This window comes from Rhinolophus hipposideros (assembly GCF_964194185.1).
Source record: "Rhinolophus hipposideros genome assembly, chromosome: 20".
Taxonomy (NCBI): Eukaryota; Metazoa; Chordata; class Mammalia; order Chiroptera; family Rhinolophidae; genus Rhinolophus; species Rhinolophus hipposideros.
This window is the reverse complement of record NC_138066.1, coordinates 34,876,167-34,900,102: the sequence shown is the minus strand read 5'-3', so window position 1 is coordinate 34,900,102 and position 23,936 is coordinate 34,876,167. Positions and strand designations below refer to the sequence as shown.

The 23,936-nt window shown below is 38.9% G+C and overlaps 1 protein-coding gene across 1 annotated transcript; it reads left to right on the top strand.

The window, feature by feature from the left end:
• The first annotated feature begins 10,114 nt into the window (after positions 1-10,114).
• IKZF3 (IKAROS family zinc finger 3) lies at positions 10,115-23,628 on the top strand. The gene is made up of 3 exons (XM_081028213.1): positions 10,115-10,459; positions 10,573-10,689; positions 20,504-23,628. The coding sequence occupies exons 2-3, from the start codon at positions 10,605-10,607 to the stop codon at positions 21,205-21,207; spliced, it is 789 nt and encodes a 262-aa protein (XP_080884339.1). The 5' UTR covers positions 10,115-10,459; positions 10,573-10,604; the 3' UTR covers positions 21,208-23,628.
• Positions 23,629-23,936: the final 308 nt, after the last annotated feature.

Here is a 23,936-nt window from a genome sequence, read left to right as displayed (position 1 = left end):
CCATTGCTGAAACTAGAAAGAGTTAAGTGCTGAGGTTTTCATTTGTCATTCCTGTTCTGAAGGGTTACAACAGCAGAGACCTCTAGGGCTAATTACACTTCCATTAAGGCATTAATTGCTCTCCGTCTGGCTCAATGGGAATGATCATCTCCTACTATCCTTGCTCCCCTGGAGAACAACGCAGTCAGACAGGAAGAGCCTGCCCTATAAAAATGCCTTCTTAATTTTTGTGAAAAAATTACAGCCATCGTATTTTCTTATGGTAAACTTTATTAAAAGATTATTTTCCTTAAACACACACACACTTCATTCAAAAGTCTGGACGAACTCATGTTGTACAACTTGTAAGTTATGTAAAACTATAAACTAAGTATAAATCATTCTTAGGGAGTTACTTTTGGCTGCTCTGGGCTAAATTTGGGGGTGGGGGAAGTTGGCCATTCTGGGCTAAATTTCTTTTTTTTATTGAGATATAACTGACAATATAGCATTGTATTAGTTTTAGGTGTATGTGGGCTAAATTTCTTAAACCCAACTTTCTTCTAGACCAGCCTGTTTATTTTTAATCTCTAAAAGATGAGCAGCAATAAGAATGTATAAAAAGCAATGTTCTGTCTTGATGTTTTTTCACTTCTTATTTTAACCAAGCACGATAAAATTTTTTTCAGCTTTTAGAATTTCCCTCCTAGAAAAATAAAACTGAGTTTATTTTTCAAATTTAGGACTTCATGTTCTTGATGTTATCTGACAAAATTTTAATTGAAGACAAAAAAAAGTTTGTTTTTATGTCAGTCCTCGTACTGCTTTGACTAAAACCTAGCCCCAAATCTGCAACTGGTCACAATTCAGAGACTAAGGATTAAACAAGTCAGCTCCAACAACACTCACCATGAGACACCATAAGTGGCAAAAGGAGGGTTTTATTTTCAGCTCGTTATTCAAAGTAATGAATTAAGTCTGAGGTTGGTCCAAAAAAATTACAACAGTTTTCAGTTCTCTTCTGTTGCTTTTTTCAAGTACGAGCCAACAATAGTAGTCATTTTTAAGACAGATTCTAGAAGGGTACCAATTTATTCAGAATCTTAACATTTTTAGCTCTAGCAAACCTGCATTTATTTTAATCCATGAGGATATTTTAGTGCTTTAAGTCCCAAAGGTTCTATTATAAACAGAGCAAGAGAATTAGAAAATAAAAATCTCAGTCCCTAAAACTCTGACAAATTTATGGGGTACATTTTATGAAAAAATCAGAAAGGCCAACCCTGCACACAGAGTTGAAGTTCCTACTCATTTTTTAAGCAATAAAGCATTTAGAGGAGTTGGAAGGACAAAGACAGCCTGAATTGTATAGATGAACTTTTGAGGAAACTTTTGCTTTATTTTAGAAATTAAGATGAAGTCATTTTTGCAATTCATTCGTATTTCTATTATTCAAAAATATCTTCAGTTTGTTAGCTCCATTTTTATCGATTTAGCCCAGACTTTCTATAGCCAGCCACCTGGCAAGGATAAGCTAAATTTACACAAATATGTCAATGCCCTAAAAGACCATCAGTTTCTAGCTGAATGGCAAACTCCCACAAAGTGCAGCATTCGTTGCTTATAGCCAGATGGATGTCACAAAATAAATGAACCCTTCCTATTTCCTTCTTAAACCACACTAACCTCCTTGAACAATGAAAAGGACCTGTATTATTCTCAAAAGAAACAGAATTGGATCTGGAGCTCAACAATAATTATTAAATCCAGATCCTTTTCATTTGTGAAAGGAGACTATCCTTTCGAAGAATAATATAATAATCCATCATAGACCATTACCGTATTTCAGTCCACTAAAGTTAAAAGAAATATGGATGCAGAAGTACCCACATTCGCTGGTTTTCCTCAGCAGCCTCATTCCTAGTAGACAGTTTTCACAAAGCCCCGACATGCTGTTTGTTCTGTAATCCCTGAAGGTCACTGAGTGCTGCTTGTGCTCTCCTTATAGTTGAGAAACCCTATAAATGTGAGTTTTGTGGAAGGAGTTACAAGCAGAGGAGCTCACTTGAGGAGCACAAGGAGCGCTGCCGTACGTTTCTTCAGAGCACTGATCTGGGCGAGACTGGTGAGTTCATGCAACACTCATTCTCTACACATTTTAGTGAGCAGCTACTGTTCCAGGTGGTGGGATATGATCATACATAAAAAGACCAAAAAAATCCTGCCCCTGTGGAGTTTCATTTTAATGGGGAAAGACAGACCATAAACAAAGTAAACAAGTAATTTATACAGTATATTAGAAGGTAGTAAATAGTATCAAGAAAAATTATGGGGGGACAAAGAGGGTAAAGGGGATCAAATATATGGTAACAGAAGGAGATAAGGCTTCGAATGGGGAACATGCAATAGAGTATACAGATGTCGTTGTATTATAAAGTTGTACACCTGAAATTTATATAATCTTATTAACCAATGTTATCCCAATACATTTAATAATAAATAAAAGGGGGAAAAAAGAAAAGAAACAGGTACAGGCGGCTGAGGTGTGTCAGGGAAGGCTTTGCCTAGGTGAAATTTTAACAGACTTAAAGGGATGCAGAGAGAGCCCTGCAAATAACTAGGAAATAGCAAGTGCAAAGGCCCTGGGGCTTGAGTTTGAAGGAGTATAAATAGTACTGTGTGGCTGAAGCAGAATGAGTAATGGGACATGAGGCCAAAGAGGAAATGGGACACCAGATTTTATCAGACCTTGTGGGCCATTGTAAAGACTTTGGCTTTTGTTCTGAGTGAAATTGAAAATCTTCAGAGGGTTTTGAACAGAGAGGTGACATGATTGGGCTTCTCATTTGAAAAGAATCACTCTACTTGCTAATGAGAATATAGATTGTATGTGGGGCAAGTTTAGAAATTGGAGAGTCTGGTTAGGAGGCCATTTCAATAATTCAAGCAAGAGAAAATCGTGTCTTGATAGTGATGGGGTGGTGAGAAGTGTTCTAATTAAATATTTTAAGGTAGAGCCAAAAGGATTTCCTAACAGATTGATATGGGCTGTGATGAAGAATGCAGTTACCATTAACTGAAATGAGATTGAGGGTAGAGCAGCTTGAGAAGTGGCTAGGGCAGAGTTGATTAAAACCACACCGATTTTCTTTGCACAAGGCCCAAAAATCATATACTTGTCTACTCATATGATTTATTGTGACACTTATGTTTGGCTTTGGGAATTTCATATTTTATTCATTGTTTTGAATTATATGCCTAGTGGCAATTGGTTGAAACACTAGATGTCTTTCCATATGTCAATTGTGGTTTTATTTCCTTTTTGTTCTTCAGTCGAAATGGCCTGAAACTTTTTTGTGTTGTATCTCTGCCGCTGTCTTTTGTCCCATCCCATTGCCCATCAGCCTGGTTCTGCAGTTTGGCTTTCTGACATTTTTATTTGGTCATTTGAACCAGTTGCTTTTTTAGAATAGGTACAAGTCCTCATGAGATGTGGCATTTGACAATAGCAGTTGAATAGTTTGAACATTCTAAAGCAGAAAGATTACAAAAATATAACAGAAATAATGTGAAACTCGGGGAAAATGGAGTGGAAATCATGAGTAGTTTAACTGTACCCGTTTGAGTGAGAGGAAACTTTTGTTGTAGATAAAGCCTATTTCATGGTGTTAGGAGCTGGCCAACTGAATTCCGTTGGTTTGCACTGCTTCTGTTTTTTATCCTGATGGCATCTTTGGTTTTATCAAGGAGTTGGATTTCCTCTTATTTCTAAAGAGAAATGTTTACTCTCTTTCAAAAAAGAAGAAAAAAAACCACCCAGAACTTGGGTTTTGACATCTTAGGTGACATGCTTCAGGTTAGTCAGGCAATACTTGGACTTCTTTACTCGTAGTTCCATATTTCAGATAATAGACAAAGGTCTTACTGTGAGAAATCCCCAAGTTAGCAATATCTGTTATATTCCAAGTACAATCATTACTATTTAAAGCTAAAAGGATTATAGAGAGCATCTAATCTTACCTCATTTTAGAGGTGAGGAAATTGAGGCATCAAAAATTCAGTGATTTATTTTAAAATCACTAGAACATCCATTGTTTTCATGATTAACTATGTTTTTTAACTTTAAAAAATGCATGGAGAGATAATTCACATACTATAAAATTCACCTTTTTAAAGTAAACAACTTAGTAGTTTTAAATATATTCACAAAGTTATATAACCATCACCAGTATCTAATTCCATATCATTTTTGTCACCCCCAAAAGAAACCCTGTCCCCTCCCCACCATTAGCAGTCATTCCCCATATCCCCTCTCTCCAGCCCCTGGTAAGCACTGATCTACTTTCTGTCTCTATGGATCTGCCTATTCAGAATATCTCATTTAAATAAAATCATACAATATGTGGCCTTTAATGTCTGGCTTCCTTCACTTAGCAGCATGTTTTCAGGATTCATCGTGTTGTAGAATATGTCATCACTTCATTCCTTTTTATGGCCAAATAATATTCCATTCTCTAGATTTATTATGTTTTATCCATTCCTCAGTTGATGGACATTGGGTGTTTTCTACTTTTTCCACTTTTGGGAAACATGGCTTGATTAGCTATATTTTTTAAAGGTCATGCTTTAAACCATGCATTTTACATGGTTAGCAAAAGAAATATAGTAACACACATACTAATAGACACCTACATATGCACATATGTGTATTTTGATTCTTCTGGAAGTCAGAGGAAAAAAGTCAATACACTACCCTCTGGACAAGAAGCTCAAAATTCTTGATTTTGGAGTAAGATTACACCTTATTTCCCATCCTCATAAGTTTTTTTAGAAATTTCAAATTTGGAAGATATCTAAAGAAATAATTGAGCTATCTTCAGTGGTATAAGGTGATTCAGGAAATGCTGAAATACAGAGGATGAGTTAATTTGCATTTCACAGGGTGGTTTGATGGATGCATGCAACATACTTTAAGTCTCAGCAAAAAAATAAAGGGTTAACTAAGTCAGCAAGTTTTGATTTTTTTTTTAAACAAATATGTTGTAATGGTGGTTTCAGGTTACAAAATATATAGTCACAGCTTAATGAAGTATAATAAATACTGCACATCAGTCAATGTATTATTCTCTTTTATATTTCAAATATTTCCCCTGATTTTCCTTGAAATCCAAAATGTAAATATTGTTTAATCCAACACAAGCCAATCCTTTAATTATTGCCGACATGGTTTCCATTTCTCTTTCCTTCCTAAAATTGGGAGTCCCAATCTGGATATAGAGTTCCATTCTGACCCTGATGATGAAAGTAATCACCAGTGGTACATCTTATCCCTTCATCCCTTGCTTTTAAAGTGATAATGCTCCATTGATACTGTCGATTCAGCACTTATTCATCAATGCTTATTGTGAATTGAAGTGCGCCTAGTGTGACAGCCAAGCCTTGGGACCAACCCGCCCCAAACAGAAAGCAAGCCATTATGGAAGCAGAACAGATAAAGGCCTTGGAGTGGAGACCAGTCTGCCAAAGAATGCCGTGTTGGGCAACATGATTTCTGGCCTTACTGATAATTTTTCTATTATTCTGATAGCATTTGTTGTATTCTCTATGTGTCAGGCTCTGTGTCAGATCTGTTTGTAAAGATGAGTGAAGGTTAAAGCCCTACCCTTGAAGAATTCACTCCAACAAGGGATTGATCTATTAATATAACACAAGGGTGTCCAAACTGCGGCCCGCGGGCCAACTGAGGCCCGCGATCCATTTTTTATTGGCCCGCAGCAAATTCCAAAAATATATTTAGTTTACTTAAATAAACCAGATGAGGCAATACGTAGTACTTCACCTCGAGTGAGTGGCCCGGCTGTTTGTGTATTTTACCGCATATGGCCCTTGGTGAAAAACGTTGGAAAAAGTTTGGACAGCCCTGATCTAACACAAGGTCTAACACAGAATGTGTGATATGGCGACTGCGGTCCACGTTTCTTCACCAGACATCATGAATGACATCATCAAGATAATCCAATTCTGCTGTCTTAATGGAGTGTATATGAAAAGAATAATGAATATAGAACACCACAGATTTCATTTTCACATTAGCTTGATCCTTATTCCAGAAAGGGACTAACAGCTGGTATAGAGATTCATTTAGCCTCATTTCACACAAATTATGAATACTTGGAGTGGGACATAGTTTTGTATGACAATGAGTTCTAGCAAGAACAAGATTTTAAAGTAATTGAATAATTATATTTATTTATGAAACTAGGAGTCAAAACCTTTTATCTTCATTCTCATTGTTTCAGTTGAGTTAATACAAGCATGAGAGTTTCAGAATAAACTTAAATTTTTACCAAGTAGCAGACCAAAGAAAAAGTTAAAAACATTTTAATAGTCTGTTTTCCCAACTGATTCTTCTTTTTAAAAATTGATACTATCTCATAGGTAGTATTCTTTGTGCTTACTCAAAAAGGCGACAATTTTATGTAGCTTTTTTGTTAGAACCAGCCTGTCTTTGATAGCAATCTCTTGCTAGACAATTCAGATTGCACACTAACACCCCTTTGTTCCACTCTCTATTAGCTACTGACACCATAGAAGACACAGGAAGCATGCCTCTTATTTGAGCTCCTTTAACACTTCAATATCTAATAAAGGATTTTGCACAAAAACAAAAACACAACAAATTACGTAGTTTAATCTGAAATCACTTTGAGATAGAAATTGCATCCTGGACACAGTTAACTAAAAACCAAACTAAGACTTGTGCAGAGATTAAAGGTAGTAATCTATTCTGTAATTATGACTTCATGTTGGTTTTATTATTTATTTTTTTCAACATGTTTTTAAAATCATTTGGCTAATGAAAATTGGTATATGCACTATGTAATAGGCAAGTGACATGAAGGGGAATTGATCCAGAACTACAGTCCCACTCCTTCTGTGCTCATTCATGAACCAAGTGTGCAAATTGTTCCTTGCCAACATCCCATAGTCCCCACACCCACCCCTTGCGACATTAAACTGCCAAACACCACCTAGGAACGGATTTCCTGTTTCGTCATTTATACCCATTATCTTGTTCCCCTACTATCTTGCCAAACTGGTTTCCCTCCACTTACATTTTTAAGACATGATGCAGCAAGATAACAAGTCTAGACTATTTGTATAAATAGTATAAATAGACAGTTGGGTCTTAAAGTTGAAGCAGAGAACCAAAAGCCAATAGTCCTCTTTTTTTTTTCTTTTCAGTGTACTGCCTAAACTACTTGTAATCCCAAAAAGATTGTCTAACTCCAAAACATTTGTGTTTTAAGGGGCAATCATTTAGTGGTATTGTGCAGCAGCTGTCTAACTATTGCAAGGCAAAAAAACTAGCAGCTTGGGAACGAAAATAAGAGTGTGCCATATTCATTTGAAATTTTGGCTTTACCTAACTTGCCAATTAGAAAACTCGGTTAACTCGGTAAAGATTAACTTAATCTCTAGAGTGTGTTCTCATGTACAATGAGGGTGGGCTCTTGGAGTTGGTATTTTGAGGAAACGATCCAGGGGAAGGTTTTGGGCAGATGAAGCCCTCTGGCTTAGTTTCAGAGGATTTCTTTCAATCTAACCAGAGTTGTGGAAATGGGAAAGTCTCCACGTGTGCCTCAAATTATCTGTCTATCCATAACTTCTAGAATTTCATTTTTTTAAATGTGAGTCATTTGGTCACTGATTTACAAGGTAAGATTCATCTAGAAAGCTTGGTGAGTAACCAGGGATACTAAAAGGTGATGTTATCTCAGAGGGTTGCCATTTAGTGATATGTCCTAATTACGTTATTTAGGTCAATGTATCCCCACTTTAGCATCCTCCCAAATATAGAGGATATTGAGTGTGTGTCCTCAGAAAGCTGCTTGTGGTAATTGATAGTGACTTTGGTAAAATGTACACAGTGACTGCTGAGAGACAAGGGGAAAACTAGACTGACAGCATGGGGAAAGTCCTAGGATGAAACGGACATACCTCTGGGTGATGATTAGAGGAATGACTAAAGGGACTAATAAGAATGGTGGTAAAATGGGGATAAAGTTTAAAGTTCCCAAAGTACTGTTCTTCATTCCCATGTCACTGTCAATTTTTTTGGTAATAAATACAAAGTGGTGGGGGGTGTCTTACCTGGATTTAATGCTCTCACAGTTGCTCAAACCAGAATAAGTGTTCCCAGTCTAAGAACAAACTTAGCTGCCTCTCCGATGCGTCAAGAAAAAGCCTCCTTGTAACAGCCTCAGGAACTTACTGCAAATCCCAGGCCTTTGTCTTTCATCTCTCTGCTCTTGGGGCTCTGAGTAGTGCCACATCTGGCGGTGGTTTGTGTGAAAGGAAATAATATATATAATAGTTTCCTGTTTGGTCATTTAAACCTATCCCTGTGCTGGACAGAATTTGACCCGCTTCACTCAGCAGCAGTGTCCTGTCACTAACGTGCCACTTCTTTACAACAGTTGGTCACCAAAGTTGCATTACGTCACCACTAGCCCAAAAGCTGCCCAGGCCTCTTATTCTGACCTTTATTGTTTTCGTTACACAAATAGCTTAAACTGGAGTCTAGAATTTATTTCTTTAGAACACAGAATTATTTTTGATAAGAAACTCACAAAGTCTAGTAAATATAGCCATAGCATCCTCTTCTCTTACTCAGTTTTGGAGCCAGGTATCATTTTATTCCTGAATTTTAAAAAGTCCTGAGCTTCATAATTTATTGTGTAACAACTGGCATAGACTTTTATAAAACAAAAACAAAAGTAAGCCCACAATAAAATTGAAAACTATTTAATACTTTGATTTCTTTTTCTGATTTGTCTTTGGTTCTCTCGCTGTGACCACACTTGACAGTCAGGCCTTGGAGATCTTTTTCTGCTGTTCATTTACTGCAGAGATGGCCAGGGTTCTTCTCTCTGGGCATGTCCATTTGTGGTACTGACTGTCTAAGAGACCAAGGAATTGGTGACATTATTTCCATATATTAGGAACTCTTCACACAGCAAACTCTTCAACAGAATGAGCACTGACAATTCCTACATCAGTGTATATAGTTGGAGGGGGGGGAATTCCATTCTGCAATCATCACTTGCTTTTTACTCTCCTCCCTTAAACTAATTTCAATTTCTTTTTCCTTAGAGACATTAGAAATATACAGATCCTTCATTTTAGTGTTTAGTTTAGACCTCCTGAAATGCTTATAAGAAAACAGAGAGAAATGTTTGTCAGATCACAATATGTTTGCTTAGGGCAGGAGTGAGCAAACTGTGACCCTCAGGCCAAATGTGGCAAGCAGCCTCAGGGTTTTTACATTCTTAAAGGGTGTGTGGGGGGGAGGGGAACAGAGACGATGGGCCAGAGATGATATGTGTCCCACAAAGTTTAAAATATCTACTATCTGGCCCTTTATAGAAAAAGTTTGCTGATCTCTAGCTTGGGCTAACATCATGTGTTCAAGTTTAAAGCCTATATTTAGAGCAGCCTGTATCTCTTTGAACTTTAAACATGAACTCTTATTGGGTACTGTCTGCTGTATGAGGGTAAATATATATATATTCCAATTAACTATTTAGTTGATTAGTTATTCTAGTGGTTCTCAATTCTGGCTACATTTTAAAATCATCCGGAGAGCTTTAAAAATCTTATTGCCTAGGCTCCTGTACCAGAAATCCTGATTTAATTGATCTGAAGTGGGGCCTGGGCGTAGGTGTGTTTTCCATGCTCTTTTAGGTGATTCTAATGTTCAGGCAAGTCTGAGAACGACAGGCCTATACCACTGGAAGGTCTATTCATGGATTGACAGACCATATTCTTAGGCAGTTTTTATTCACATTTTTCATTAGAAACGTAATAAAGATTCATTATACAAATTGCTCTTTAATTTCAAGACAGAAGTGTTGCTCAGGGAAATTTTAACTGAGACAATTTTTAAATGTGAAGAGCATGTGAAACAGATAATGTAGAGCCCAGAGAAATAGAATTTTAAAAGATAGGAACTGAAAGGAGCATGCTGGGGGTAAAAAGGAAAGAAAAAGAAAAAAAAACAAAACAAAACACTCAGAATTTCAATACACAAATCACTGAGTAGATTTCTTGCTGTCTGGGTAAGTGTATTTTCAAAAGTGCTATTAACATAAACAGAGCAGTAAATCTGGGGCACCATATTTTTTTTTCAAAGTTGTTAAGAAGAATTATATCAGTCTGCAGGTGTCACACGCAGTTACTCAGAATCAGAAAGAAGGCTGATGGGGGTTAGAAGATCTCCATCTATCTATCTTTTTTGCAACCAACCACGTCCAGGCTGTTTATTTAATACTTCCTCTTGCTAATGAAGGTACTGGTTGGGGATGGGTTGGGCTTTCCCATCTCAGCATAAGGACTGCAAGATTTGAATGTGCCCTGGTGCCCTGGCTTCACTGATCACAGCAGGTTCCCCAGGCAAGAATCTGAACAGTAACAACAGGTAACAACAGAGTGCATCAGACCTCTGACCCTTTTCCTTCTAGTTTATTTCTTTTTCTCTTCCATTTACCAACGTGTTCTTTTCCCTCTTCTTTTTACATTTTTCCAAACCAGCAAGTGCGGAGGCAAGACACATCAAAGCAGAGATGGGAAGTGAAAGAGCTCTCGTTCTGGACAGATTAGCAAGCAATGTGGCAAAACGAAAAAGCTCAATGCCTCAGAAATTCATTGGTAAGAATACAACCCTTTTCCTGCTGTTGTTAGCAGATAGTTTGAATAAGATAACATAGGATGCTTACTACACAGGCCCTTCCTAGCTTAATCTCTGTTAAAAGAAGGTAATTGGTTTTCCATTGTACACGTTTATTCTTCATGATTCATTTTGATTACTAGAGCAAATAGAATATTTTAACTAAAGAATCTTAACAACTGAGGATGGGAATATTTGGTATCCAGTTTCCTAAATGGAGTTGATGTCAAAAATGCTGTTCCTTCCTCTTTATTCTGAATGACATATGTTGCATGAGAAACTTTATGCAATTTACACCAGTAAGATGTTTGAGATAACATTTTTGTAATCTTTTGTAATTACATTTTACAAGTTGGTTCCGTTATCATGCTCAAACCTTTTTCATGCTCTAAAGTGAATTGCCATATTTTCTTGAATTTGATTGAGAATTGACTTTAAGGGAAAGTGGTTGGGAAAACATAGATTGAAATAACAAGGTTTGATTTAGCCATCTATCTTACCGGAGTTAATTTTTATGCCATTGGTTTTCACATTGTCAAAAAATACAGCAGAAGGAGATGGCTAATAAATAATGATGTCCATTAAAGTATTAGGGCTGCTGAAGGGCAGAGATATTTTGCTGAACTCTCCCAGATGTTTACATAAATGTGACCATGATATTTAAAATAGATTTTGTATTGGTATTTTTGTATTTGTGAAGTAGGCAGCTGAATTGAATGTATCAGTTTTGCTATAAATTGAAAGTCAGTGATAGTGAATAAAAATAGTTATCACATGAAAATAGGGCTCCCTCAACACCAGTGATATTTTGGAAATGTGTCAGTCTGTTTTTCCAAAGTTACTTGCCACTGTTGATTTCTTATTCCAGTTCTTTTGTGTTTATTCTTTTCAGTAGCTTTTATAGATATTAAGTTTTTAAATCTGGATAAATTTTATTCTGATCTAGATAATTGTTTTACAGGCAGACATTTTATGTGAATTATAAAGATATATTGAAAGAACCCATATATTTCAAAATTACCTAGCTTGGTATTTACGCTTATTTATTTTATTTTGATTAGCTGAAGAGTGTTTGCACCCTTTTAGTCACTTTAAAAGTAAATTATGTCAGACTAAAGTAGGTGCATTTCTGTTTAGAGAGACCCCTTCTCCTTATTGTCTTCCATATGGAGTTAGGCACAGTAGACCAACTGGGATTCCAAACGTTATCTTAAGACATTACTCATATATCTTTTGATCTTTACTTTTGTGAAGAGGTTCTGACTGGAGTACAAAGAAGCCTGGATTGTTATTCTATGCCATGAGTGTAATTTAATTTGGGGAAAGTTTTGACTCTAAAAATGGCTGTAATTAATGTGGGAGGGACTTGGGGAGAAATGGGCGAGAAAAAAATGTAAAGTGATTTCATTTCAATCCAGTTGTGGTCAATGCATTTTGGTCTAAGAGAACTAAAATGTGACAGATGGTACCTATATATTAGAGAAGGTTCTTAATAGCTGCCCTAAACCTGTCGTTGACCTAAAGCCCTACTTAATAGAGTAAAAGTTGCTTTGGTATTTCATGGGTTTGAAAACACATAGTTCATATGTCCAAGTCCACGCCATTTTGTTCATTGCCTCAGGAATCCGTGTTCCATTTGTTTGTTACCATCACGACCAGAGGGTTTTCGCTCCTCTATTTCCAGACTCATGAGATGCTGATCTTGTAGGTGCTGATTTCTCTCATCTTCTGAAGCACGTTTTCTCTGTGTAGAATCAGGAAACCCAGTAGAGTTAGCTTTTGGATTGAGCTGAGGTAGCAACTTCAGGGCTTCAGGGCCCCACATAACTGAGGGAATTTTTTTTTTTTTTGTAAATTGTAGTATTATAGTGCAGTAGGAAGAACACTGGATTAGAAGCCAAGAGACCCAGGTTCTGATTCTAGCTCAGTCATTTCTTAACTGTGTGTGTTTTAGACAAATCACGTAACCTTTCTGGGCCTCTGTTTACTCACTCATCTGTGAAATGAGGAGACCGATTAGGTGATGAAGTGATCAGGACAGTCCCTCCCAGCTCTATCATCCTACCAGTCCGTAAGATGAGTTAGAAAAGGCAGCAATCATGAATACCACTTGGTGTTTATAAGCCCACATGTGTAACTTCAAAAACTTTTTTCTCAAGGTCGTACAGACATGATGTTTATGTTATGTACCATACCATATATTTTAGAGTTTGTTTTTGGTTTTGTTTTTTGTTTTTTAGGAAAATGAATTTGAGTATCCATAAAACAGCTGCATTAGCTCAACATTTGTATATTTGAGTAGGGCATCGCTGCTTGTTCATTTGCTCTTTTGTCCATTCATTCATCATGAAATGGTTATAGAGCTCCTGCTATACACGTGATATGCTTGTTCCTGAGCACTGTTGTAATCTTCTAGCATTCATTTATATCCTGAACCTTTGTTTTAGAAATATTTTTTAAAATAAAAGAAAGCTCTTGAATCATTTCACTGAATCAACCTTTTTAAGAGAAAATAGCAATATCAAAGGGAGGGAGGAACATTATGACCCTGTGTGCAATGAATGTAGGGGATGAAGTGATATAAAACATAAGGGGCTGATGTTTCCCTCCTCCCCTCTTCTTCTCTTTTCTCTTCTCTCTCCTATATTTCGTTTCCAAGACACCATTTTCTGAAAAGATCAGTGCCAGGGAAATGGCAATGGGTAAAGTGTGAAGGAAGAATGAGTCACTCCCTTTAATCCTTGCTGACAGTTGCACAGCACCCAGACCAACCTTGGCTTCCCCGAACTCTTGAACTGTGAGAGTAAAGGTGAAATTATAACATCAGGTCAGCCTGATACTTTCCGAAAAGGCTAGAAGTAATTACCAGCAGGTAGCATTTCTCATCCTTTAGGGACAAACTGTGGACAAGTGACAATTGGATTAAGTCTAAGTGCATTTAGAAACACACACAAAAAATGCCTCTATTGAAAAGTAAGAGTAAAATTAAATCTCCCAAGAAGGAGGAAAATAAAATTATCTTTTTCCCTAATTCTCCAAGAAATTTTGTATCACTTTGTCTAAAATGGGAAATAAATTGACACATTCATTAGAAATCAGCATCTTAACATCATCAAAATAATCCTTAGTTGTTCTTTTCAAAGAACAAGAAGAACTTACTTTTAGCACCTAAACTTTTAGGATTGTCCTTTTTCTGAGTCTTATTTTCCTGTTATAAACTTGTCGGGCTATACTTCTAACTAGGCCATGTTCAAATACTTGGCTCAGAATAGAGGCCAGATTTCTCTCCTGGAGGGAGGAGGAAAATGACTACATTTCTGCATATTTCTTTTTCTGATTTTCATTCTTTCTCCAAAAACAGATGTGTTATTCAAACTAAAGTGGTTACCATAGCATCTCTTTATTTTTTTTTAATTTTATGTATTACTTTATTAAAGAAAGTTTTCATGTTGAAAAGAACATGAAAAAAGATCTCACCCGTGGTAAACATGTGAGTGAGGTTTTGACACTTCAGCAAACACCATTGGTTCTCCCTATAAGTAACTAATGAGAAATTGTCCGCTTTGGTTAACAGAGGGACAGGAAGCAGTTTTAATATCGGTTTCTAAGAGCACAAGCATCTTCTCCTACCCCTTCCCAAAGAGCTGAAATCCATAATCTATATGCATTACAAAGCCACAGAATTGTATAGTTTGAAGGGATGTTAGGAACCACCGGTGAAGTACTTTTACCAAGGAGGAAAGGGGCATCAGAGAGATGGCTCCCCCTATCAGCACAGCTGGTAGGTCACAGAGCAGGGCCAGAACCTGTAAAGTGCTGTAGTCCAAAGGAGGTCACCCAGAGCACTGCATGGCATGTGTGTGACACAGGGGCTTTGGACAGAGATGAGTCTAGTTACTGAAAACTGAAGAAGGGCAGTAATTCTCTCTCAAGGGTGTGTTTCCTTAAGAAAAGAAATGTCTTCTCCCGGTGATCCCATCAGGACAGACAATATCCAAATGGTGCGTCATTGTGTGTCACAGAGGGTAAAGGCTTCTGCAGCAACAACCACACAAAAAATTGTGGTCTCCAGCTCAGTTTTCCTCACCGCCACCCCCACAGCTCTCTTTGTTCACTCACCTTTCTGCTTCTTGTTCTGTGGCTCCCCTCTGCTTTTCTCCTCCTGGAAGAAGTGTTAGTCACTTTAGTCTCATTTAGATTGAGATCAGAGCCATAAATCACCATCAGATATTTCATTTACTTTACTCACCTGCCCCCCCCCCTTTTTTTTTCGATAATGTGCTAGTTGTAGGTATAAGCAATAATACACACGGGAAATTGTATGAAGGTAGCAGCAAATACATTCAAGTGACTTGAGGGAACTTTTTTTTTTTTAACTTTTATTTATTTTAAGTGTGTTTTCCCAGGACGCATCAGCTCCAAGTCAAGTAGTTGTTTCAGTCTTGTTGTGGAGGGCGCAGCTCACAGTGGCCCATGTGGGGATCGAACCTGGCGACATTGTTGTTAAGAGCACCGCGCTCTAACCAACTGAGCTAACCAGCTGCCCCCAAAGAAGAAACCTAAAGATAAAGAAAACCTGAATATTTCACATTACCCCATCATGATGATTGTAATACTGGAATTGTGTTCTTTTTATAATGTTCAAATCATTTTTCCCCCTCCTCACAAAAACCTTTCAATGGCTCCCCATTGGAATAAGATCCAAACCACCCAGGCTGAGCCTTTCACAATCTGTTTCCAATTTACCTTTTCTGATTTTATCACTCAGCCAACTACTCCTTTAATTCAGCCACAGTGAACTACTCCCACTTCTGTGTAATACTTTCCCACTTCCATGTAGTCGTTCTTTCCACGCTCTTGGTCTGGAATGCCCACCTTCAATCTGCCCTTATAAGTACAGAGGCTGCCAAAACAATGTATATACATTTTAAGAAAGGAAAACTGTATTAAAAATTGTAATACTCAATATATACCAATAACAAAAGATGAACACAAGTCACGTTTGACTTCTGCAATTACAAGAGGTGCTCAAAGTGGTTACCATCAGCATCCAGACACTTCTGATTACGGCGAAGTACTGCTTGAGTAACACTGACCAAAGTGTCCACTTGTACACATTTTTTGGCACCCTCGGTATACGTGGTCTTCACCCCTACTCTCCTCTCGGCTCTCTTGTCCCTCTGCACTCAAGGCAAGTTTAACAGTCCGCTTTTTGTGAGACATATGACTATCTCCACCACCGCCACCACCACGACCTCAGATGACAAGTGGTCTTTAGAAAAAAGAACAGATTAACATTTGCTCCATGTTGTGTGTGGCATATTTGAGAAGTGATCCATATTTTTCTCTCTCCACTCTCTTGGCTACTCTATACTTGGTTCCACCACATAGTATTAAGGATACTGATTTGTAATGAAATTGTGTAAATGCTACACCTCCTATTGGATTCACTTCGTTTGTGTTACTCAAAGCACCTAACGTGGTGTGATGACGATGATGATAATCGTCATAATGAAACATCTGTCTCTTACTGAGTGCTTACATAAGCCAGGCACTCTGTCAGATACCTAGAGACATCACAACACTGTGCATCACAGGCATTTCTTAAATGCTGCATGCTGGCCCATATGGAACAAAGCACAGTTGCTTTTCCACTGCTCATGGGAACCATCCCAGCAGAGAATCTAAAGTCACTGCCAGTGGTGGGATTGTGCAGCCATGGCCAATGCAGCAGCTGGGAAACAGTTAAAGCTCAAACCCATACTGAGGTACGTGGGCCCTTGGATTGCATCCTGGTTCTCCATTTAGCAACTGAGCAGTTTTGGCTTCTTAATCAAACTGTTTGTGCTTTAGGTTCTTCATCTGACTAAGAAATAATAATTCATCTTAGGTAAAATGAGTACCTAGGACAGCACTGGATATATAATAGGGGCTCAATAAATGGCAGGTGTTCTTATTAGTATTCTGTATAAGACACAGTGCTGGGTACCATGAAATATAAAGACCAGAAGTAAACAGGTTAGGGTGTGGATCTCATCCCTCCACCCCAAAGGCAGAGGCCTGAACCCACATGCTCAGTGATGGTCCCTTTTAGCTCTAGGTTGTGATTCTGTACTTTGAAGTTGGCACTTAGAAACCAACAACCATATGCCCTCGCCACATTGCTGCAATTCAGGTCAGGCGGTTTAGAGTTACCAAAGCCTAGGTATTAGGGATCGACACCTTTAAAAAGAATCACAGGTAGGGAATGGCCCAACCAGGCAGCCTTGGTTTCTAAACTTAGGACTTGCTGTGGCCATTTGTATTTTTACTGGGAGAAAAACCTCTAATTCAGCCTGAAGCTGCTCTCATTAGTCATTCAAAGGTGCGGTACGATTTTGACTAGAAGCTGCACTAGAAGCTCCGTGCAGGTTTGGGAGCAGTTACACTCTTGTGGTTTGACTAACCTTTCTTATGAGTGTGTTACTAAAGAAACGTGAGCTGTTGGCTTTTCAATTACTGTAGCTTACCCATTCTGAGTTTCATACACATTGAGTCATCGTGTCTACAGGTGACTGATAATCATCTGCACGACTCAAGTTACCGTAACTCAGAGATGAGGGGATCTGATGACTGCAGGGTGCGTGCACGTGAAGATCTTAGGCTCTCCCATCTTCTTACAATGAACAATGGTCTGCGTTAACCACAGAACTCAGTCACTTATTTCCACTCATCCAGAGGTTCGTTTTCCTCTTAATGTTTTGCCTCTTAGAACTTTAGCACTCAGCTGTTTTCTGACTTATGCTGCAGGTGGTATGGGTTGTGACATTGTAGGCCTCATTAAGTAAAGCCAACTCCTGGGAGAAAGGATAAAAGCAGAGTTTGTGATGTGCCTGCCCCACCCCGGAAACTTTCTGGAGCCTCTCTGTTAGGTAAAAAGATGAAAACATTCTCAGGGACCCATAGTATCTGAGGAGTTGAGTAGAGCTGGCCACACTGGAAAATCGTCAGTAACTTTGAAAAGGCCACAAAACCAAAGTTCATCACTTCTGTGTGACTCTTAGGGGAATGATTATTTGTAACTTTAGCTGGCTTTCCTCTTCTCAGTCTCGTTCTTCCAAACAGCCTTATAAAAGATACATCCAATCTGGAAGTTAAAAATAAGAACCATTGATTACTTTGGCAAAGGTCTTCTTTTCTGTTGCTTTTTATTGCATTGTCAAGGCTGTTTTTCTTTGCATATGTTTTCTCTCAGGTATTTGTCTAGAAACTACCAGGTTGGCCTTAAGGTAGTGGGAATGCAGGACAAATGTGTCTGATTAGATTAGATCTGTTAGCTGGTCTTTCTGGCTGCAGTTTCTCGCTGTTCCGGTCCATCTTACACACTGCTGTTACATTAATATTCTGAAAATAGCATTTTGACCACAAGCCTCCCTTGATCAAGGGCATGTAGTGGTTTGCTCTTTGTTCAAATCCAAACCCTATGGTTGGCCATTCAGAATGCCCGTCATTTGGTTCCGCCATGTGTTTTCTTTGTTCAACATCTTCCAAAATGTGGGGTGCAACCTGCCAGGAGGCCCACAGGGCATTTAAAAACCTTGATCCACATGGCAAGAAAATTATTTCCTTTTCAGTTCTCTTTCAGTCTCCGTGATTATACCAAGGAGAAAGATTTAGATTTAATTTGATGCTAGTTGTCTTTAACATTAATCTCACACTTGGGAATCCCTATTTAGAACAAAGAGAGGGGATTTTTCCCTCCAAGTACTCACAGTAGTATCTGATCAAAATTGGATTGCTCTGTTTCATCATCTTGATTTTACCTTATATTTGTGGCAAGTGATTCTGGTTTTCCTTTTATGTTAGTGATACAAAGTTTCCTTAAAAAAAAAACCCCACAGATTTATTTTAAGGAAAAAAGAAAGAAAGAAAAAGGAAGGAAGGAAGGAAATTCAAACAAAATGAAAAACCCTGATGTTTACCAAGTGCTGTCTGTGTGCCAGGCACTATTCTAAGTGCAGACCAGTGAGGTAAATACAATTATTATCCCCATTTTACAGGAGGACACGGAGCCATATACAAGTTGAATAAATTGCCCAAGGTCATGCAGCTAGTAACTGATGAGCCAGAATCAAATCTAATCCATCTGACTCTGGAGCTCATGCTGTCAGCCACCACACTACCCTGATGTGTGGACATTGCAGATTGTGAAGGAATAAGCAAAGTTTGAGAACTACTTTCTTTTGTACTTCTTGACTTTAGCGATACCAGACTCTTACTCTTCCCTGCTCATGTCCTGTCTATTCCCACTTCTCTGCCTTCATTCATGCTCCCTCCTCAATTAGGATGTCTCTTCTACCTCTCTGAAAATCTAAATCCTACCATTTCAAGACCCTTCGCAAAATTTAGGTTTTGCAAGAATACTTTCCCTTCCCCAAGTACTCCTGAATTTTTTGCATTCTCTGAACACTTAAATATACAATTTGTACCAAACTGCCTTTGCCTTGCCTTATAATTCTTTTTAAAGAAGACATATTACTCTCCTGCTTGCATGCCTCAAACATGGCTTTTGGAATAAGTCAAAGGCCTCCATAGGGCAAGACAGCCCTTTCACAACTTTTAACATTTCTTTTTCTCCAGTTCCAATATACAGGTCTTATTTCTCTCCCACTAGGCTGGAGACACCTCGAGAAAAGGAACTGGTTCTCCCAATCCTTTTGTTTCCTTGTGGGTTTTCGTTACTGGACCCTGTACTGTATGGCAGGGACAAATTTTGGAACCACAAGTACCTAGGAAGTGTTACAGAAGAGAGGATATAGTTCAGCAAATTTCTCCAGAATCCAGCGCCTATATAATGAAAAAGCATCAGCAATAACCTTAGCCTCACTGCTAGTTCTCGACATGTCTTCCCCGCTTTCTCTTCCTTCTACCAGCCACTCACCACTGAGCACATCTGCCCTCACTGCAGACGCGACTCCTGCTTTCCCTGTGACCAGAGAGCCTCTGTTTTCTAACACACAACACCCACACGCCCTGAAGGTGGCTAAACTCTGTTTTCAAAATTTCTCAGCAGTTTGACATGCGAAGTAGGAGCGGGTGACCACAAATAAATGTTTCAGTTAAGTGTGACATAGGTCCTAATGATCGCATGTGTATCAATGATACATTTTTTTCAAGCAAAAGAATAACACACTTTATGAAAGGGACAAAGATCATGATCTTTCATCAAGGAAGCTTTTCTAAAACTTTCTACATTTAAAGCTCTTTTACTTAAATCTCAGTCTGATAACTGATGTGTTTGGGGAGTGGCAAGTGTAGGGAGTGGGGAGTTTCTGGAGCTATTTTTTCTACTCCTGTAGCTATTTAAAAAGCCACCAAGGCCTCGTCACTGAACATCCCCGCTTTCTGCAGTACTTCCGTCCCCTGGCTCTCTGGTATGATAAGAACAAAATAATAAGCAAAATTAGAGTTTGGGAATTGACTGTGTCTTAAGCGTTCACACACAGTGGAAGTGCAGAGGCCCCTTTAAACCCCATCTTCCTGTTCTCTTTCTTCCTTTTCTCCAGAGTTCCCCTCCGACAGGAACAGTGGAAACAATTCACATTGTAGCTTCAACTTAATGACATCTCTGACGCCCCACTTGCCTGCTGACTTAATTTATTCGTGTGCTGTCATCTGCTGTTCCCTTAGACTTCAGCACCGCATGGAACCATTGTGCTGGGCTGGGTGTTCTTGAATATGACTCTGAAAACCAATTTTACAAACAGCCTGCCTTCGTATTTTTCCTTTTGTAACTCACTCTGTCACTTGTTCTAGGTGAAAAGCGCCACTGCTTTGACGTCAGCTATACTCCCAGCTATATGTACGAGAAAGAGAGTGAGATAATACAGACCCGAATGATGGACCAAGCCATCAACAATGCCATCAGCTATCTTGGTGCCGAGGCTCTGCGCCCCTTAGTCCAGACACCCCCTGCTCCCACCTCAGAGATGGTTCCAGTTATCAGCAGCATGTATCCCATAGCCCTCACCCGTGCTGAGATGCCGAACGGTGCCCCCCAGGACCTGGAAAAGAAGAGCATCCACCTGCCAGAGAAGAGCCTGCCTTCAGAAAGAGGCCTCTCCCCCAATAACAGTGGCCACGACTCCACGGACACTGACAGCAACCATGAAGAGCGCCAGAATCACATCTATCAGCCAAATCACATGGTCCCTCCACGGGTCCGCAATGGAATGCCGCTTCTGAAGGAGGTCCCCCGCTCTTATGAACTCCTCAAGCCCCCACCCATCTGCCCACGAGACTCCATCAAAGTGATCAACAAAGAAGGGGAGATGATGGATGTGTATCGGTGTGACCACTGCCGAGTCCTCTTCCTGGATTATGTGATGTTCACTATTCACATGGGTTGCCACGGCTTTCGTGACCCTTTTGAGTGTAACATGTGTGGGTATCGAAGCCATGACCGGTATGAGTTCTCGTCTCACATAGCCAGAGGAGAACACAGAGCCATGCTGAAGTGAACATCTGGTTCCAGAGATGATTTGCACCTGAGCATTCAACATTGCTTTTAAAAACTGATACCCCATCCTAACAAGTTACTCTCAAAAGAAACTCTGTTCCAAGCTCCTTTCCATACAAAGGGTCACGTTCACATGAGCAACAGAAAAATGCAGTCTCTATTCAAAAGCTGTTTGCAGATACACCAGATTACTACTCTGTGTAACGTTTGTTTTCTCATCAGGAATTTGAATTTTACAATATTTTAAAAAGGCAGTGAAGTATTTGGTCATTGTCTTTTTCATCAATAGAACAGGCTTTCTTTGGAGTTTGTTCTCAATCAAAAGAGTCCCCCCGTTGTGTTGCACGAGACATTCTTTCTGAGGTACATCAGCCAGCCATACGTGCAGAAGCCTTCTGGTTGCAAGCGTAGGCCTTCAGAGAAGAAGAGCTGACCGGCTGAACTTGTTGGGAAGACTTGCCCTTCTGTACTTACCACAGGCTGAAGGGTCAGGATGTAATATCCCCATCCCAGTTAGAGTCTAATAGTAAGGGGAAGAATAGCCATCAAATAATTCCCTGTTACCAATGACTGAAGACCTAGTCACTGAGAATCAGTCCATTTCTTATCACATAAGAAAAGAAAAAAAAGTCGTCTGATGATACTTCTGCTTCTACTCTTTATCCTCCCATCTCCAATTAAAAGCTGCTTTGGGTTGAGTCAGTCATTTATAGGAGAAATTCTATACCAGAAGAGCTGATGGTTTTAAATATAGACCATCATTGAAACTCCAGGAAGTTGTCCACTGTGGGCGACGGCATCCATTTCCTGTGATCAAGATTGGCAGAGCTGAGTTCTGAGTGACAAGATGGTTTAGCAGCACCACCAGGGGAGAAAGAAAAAAACATTTACCTGAAAGTTCTTGATCTTTTTCATGGAGTATTAGTACAGACCCAAAGCAAACTTGCCAGTGATTTATTTTTTTTTTTTGATAAAAAAAATACCAAAGACTCCCAAAAGTATGCCTTAGTCTCCCCCTCCCTACAGAGAGGACTCAGGGATGGACACCATGAGTGTTATTTAGAGCTGAGCTTTATGATGGGATGAGGAGGGGAACAGCTCTCCTGGCAGGTTCTTTATCAGGCAGGTTGGGTTCCTCCTCACCCCCACTTTAAATGGAGCTGCTGTATTCCACAAAAATTCCTGAAAGTCCAGTCTTGGTTCTACAGATGTATTGGTCATCTCTGTCCTTAATTATGGGAGGCATGCTATCAAGGAAAAACAGTGTGATAACTGTAAAATCAGCACCGGAATAGGGGCCACAAAATCTGTTTGTTAGTTCCACATTTGCCCTAAGCAGCTGTATGACTTGGGGCAAATCACTTAACTCTTTTTTTAAATTAAATTTATTGGGGTGACAATGGTTAGTAAAATTACATAGGTTTCAGGTGTACAATTCTGTAAGACATCATCTCTATATCACATGTGTGCTCACCACCCAGAGTCGGTTTTCCTTCCATCACCGTATATTTGACCCCCTTTACCCTCTTCTACCATCCACCCTCACCCCTTACCCTCTGGTAACCACTAAACTGTTGTCTGTGTCTATGAGTTTTTGTTTCTTTGTTTGTTTGTTTTGTTCCTTTATTGCTTTCAGTTTTATATCCCACATATGAGTGAAGTCATATGGTTCTCGACTTTTTCTGTCTGACTTATTTCTTTCAGCATAATAATCTCAAAACCCATCCATGTTGTCGCAAATTGCAGTATTTCATCTTTTCTTATGGCAGAGTAGTATTCCATTGAAGTCACTTAACTTTTAAAACTAAGTTTCCTAACCGTTGAATATAGTTGAATTTAGATGTTCTCTAAGATCCCTTCCAGCTTTAAATTGATGTGATTATGCAGTAACCAGTTTTTTTTTAAAGCTCTTAATGTATTCGTGGGTATTTAATACCCACCAATGTTTGAAAAAGTAAGCATTTATGCAGCATTAAGTTTAAGCAGAAGAGTCTGTATATGAATATGTGTTTCACATATCTTTGGTGTGAAAATGGTAGTGTTAAGTTTTTCCTTTAACCACTGAGTTGTGAATGTAAAGAGGATGGTGGGGAGGAACAAAAAACAGGAAGGTATTTTGATCTTGCCCCAAAGTGTACACACAAACTGGCACCTGCAGCTGCTTGCCAAAACCTTTTTTTTTTCCTTTTTAAGAACTTGTGTTAGGGAAAATAAATTCTGCTTCCAGGGACAACTTCATGGAGCCTGTTTACAAATTAAGAGTCAGCTTTGTGAACATTTCTACCGAAGCCAAGAATCCCAAATTCCTGTTAGATTCGCATTTTATGTATCTGCCTTGATATTTCAAAAGGGTTTATGCATTAGGCTCAAACTCAACTCGTTTATGTGTGGCCAGTAATTAAAATGTTCCACCTCAGACTGCACAAATGGCTTATCCCTCTTTGTAGCATGGCGTCTGTCTCAGGAACAAAGATTTTGTGAAATTCCATGGCAACAGTCCCAACACGTTGGAGATTTCAGCTAAAAGACTAGATGTATTTCTGTGTGTAGTATTCACTATATCACTGTGTTTACATAATCCTAGACTCCAAGCTGTGCCAGGTTGCTTATACCCATTGTGAAAGAGGAGCTGCTTATTAAATTCTTGAAATATCACACATCCTGTTGACTATTCAGGAAGCAAAAGAAAGAGAATTTGGAAGAGAGGATTAGTAGGAGGGAAGCTAGGGA

Excerpts from the sequence above, each read along its gene's own strand:
- IKZF3 (XM_081028213.1), top strand. The coding sequence starts at position 10,605 with ATGGGAAGTGAAAGAGCTCTCGTTCTGGACAGATTAGCAAGCAATGTG. Across the intron at positions 10,690-20,503 it reads AATGCCTCAGAAATTCATTG|GTGAAAAGCGCCACTGCTTT; the intron begins GTAAGAATACAA and ends CACTTGTTCTAG.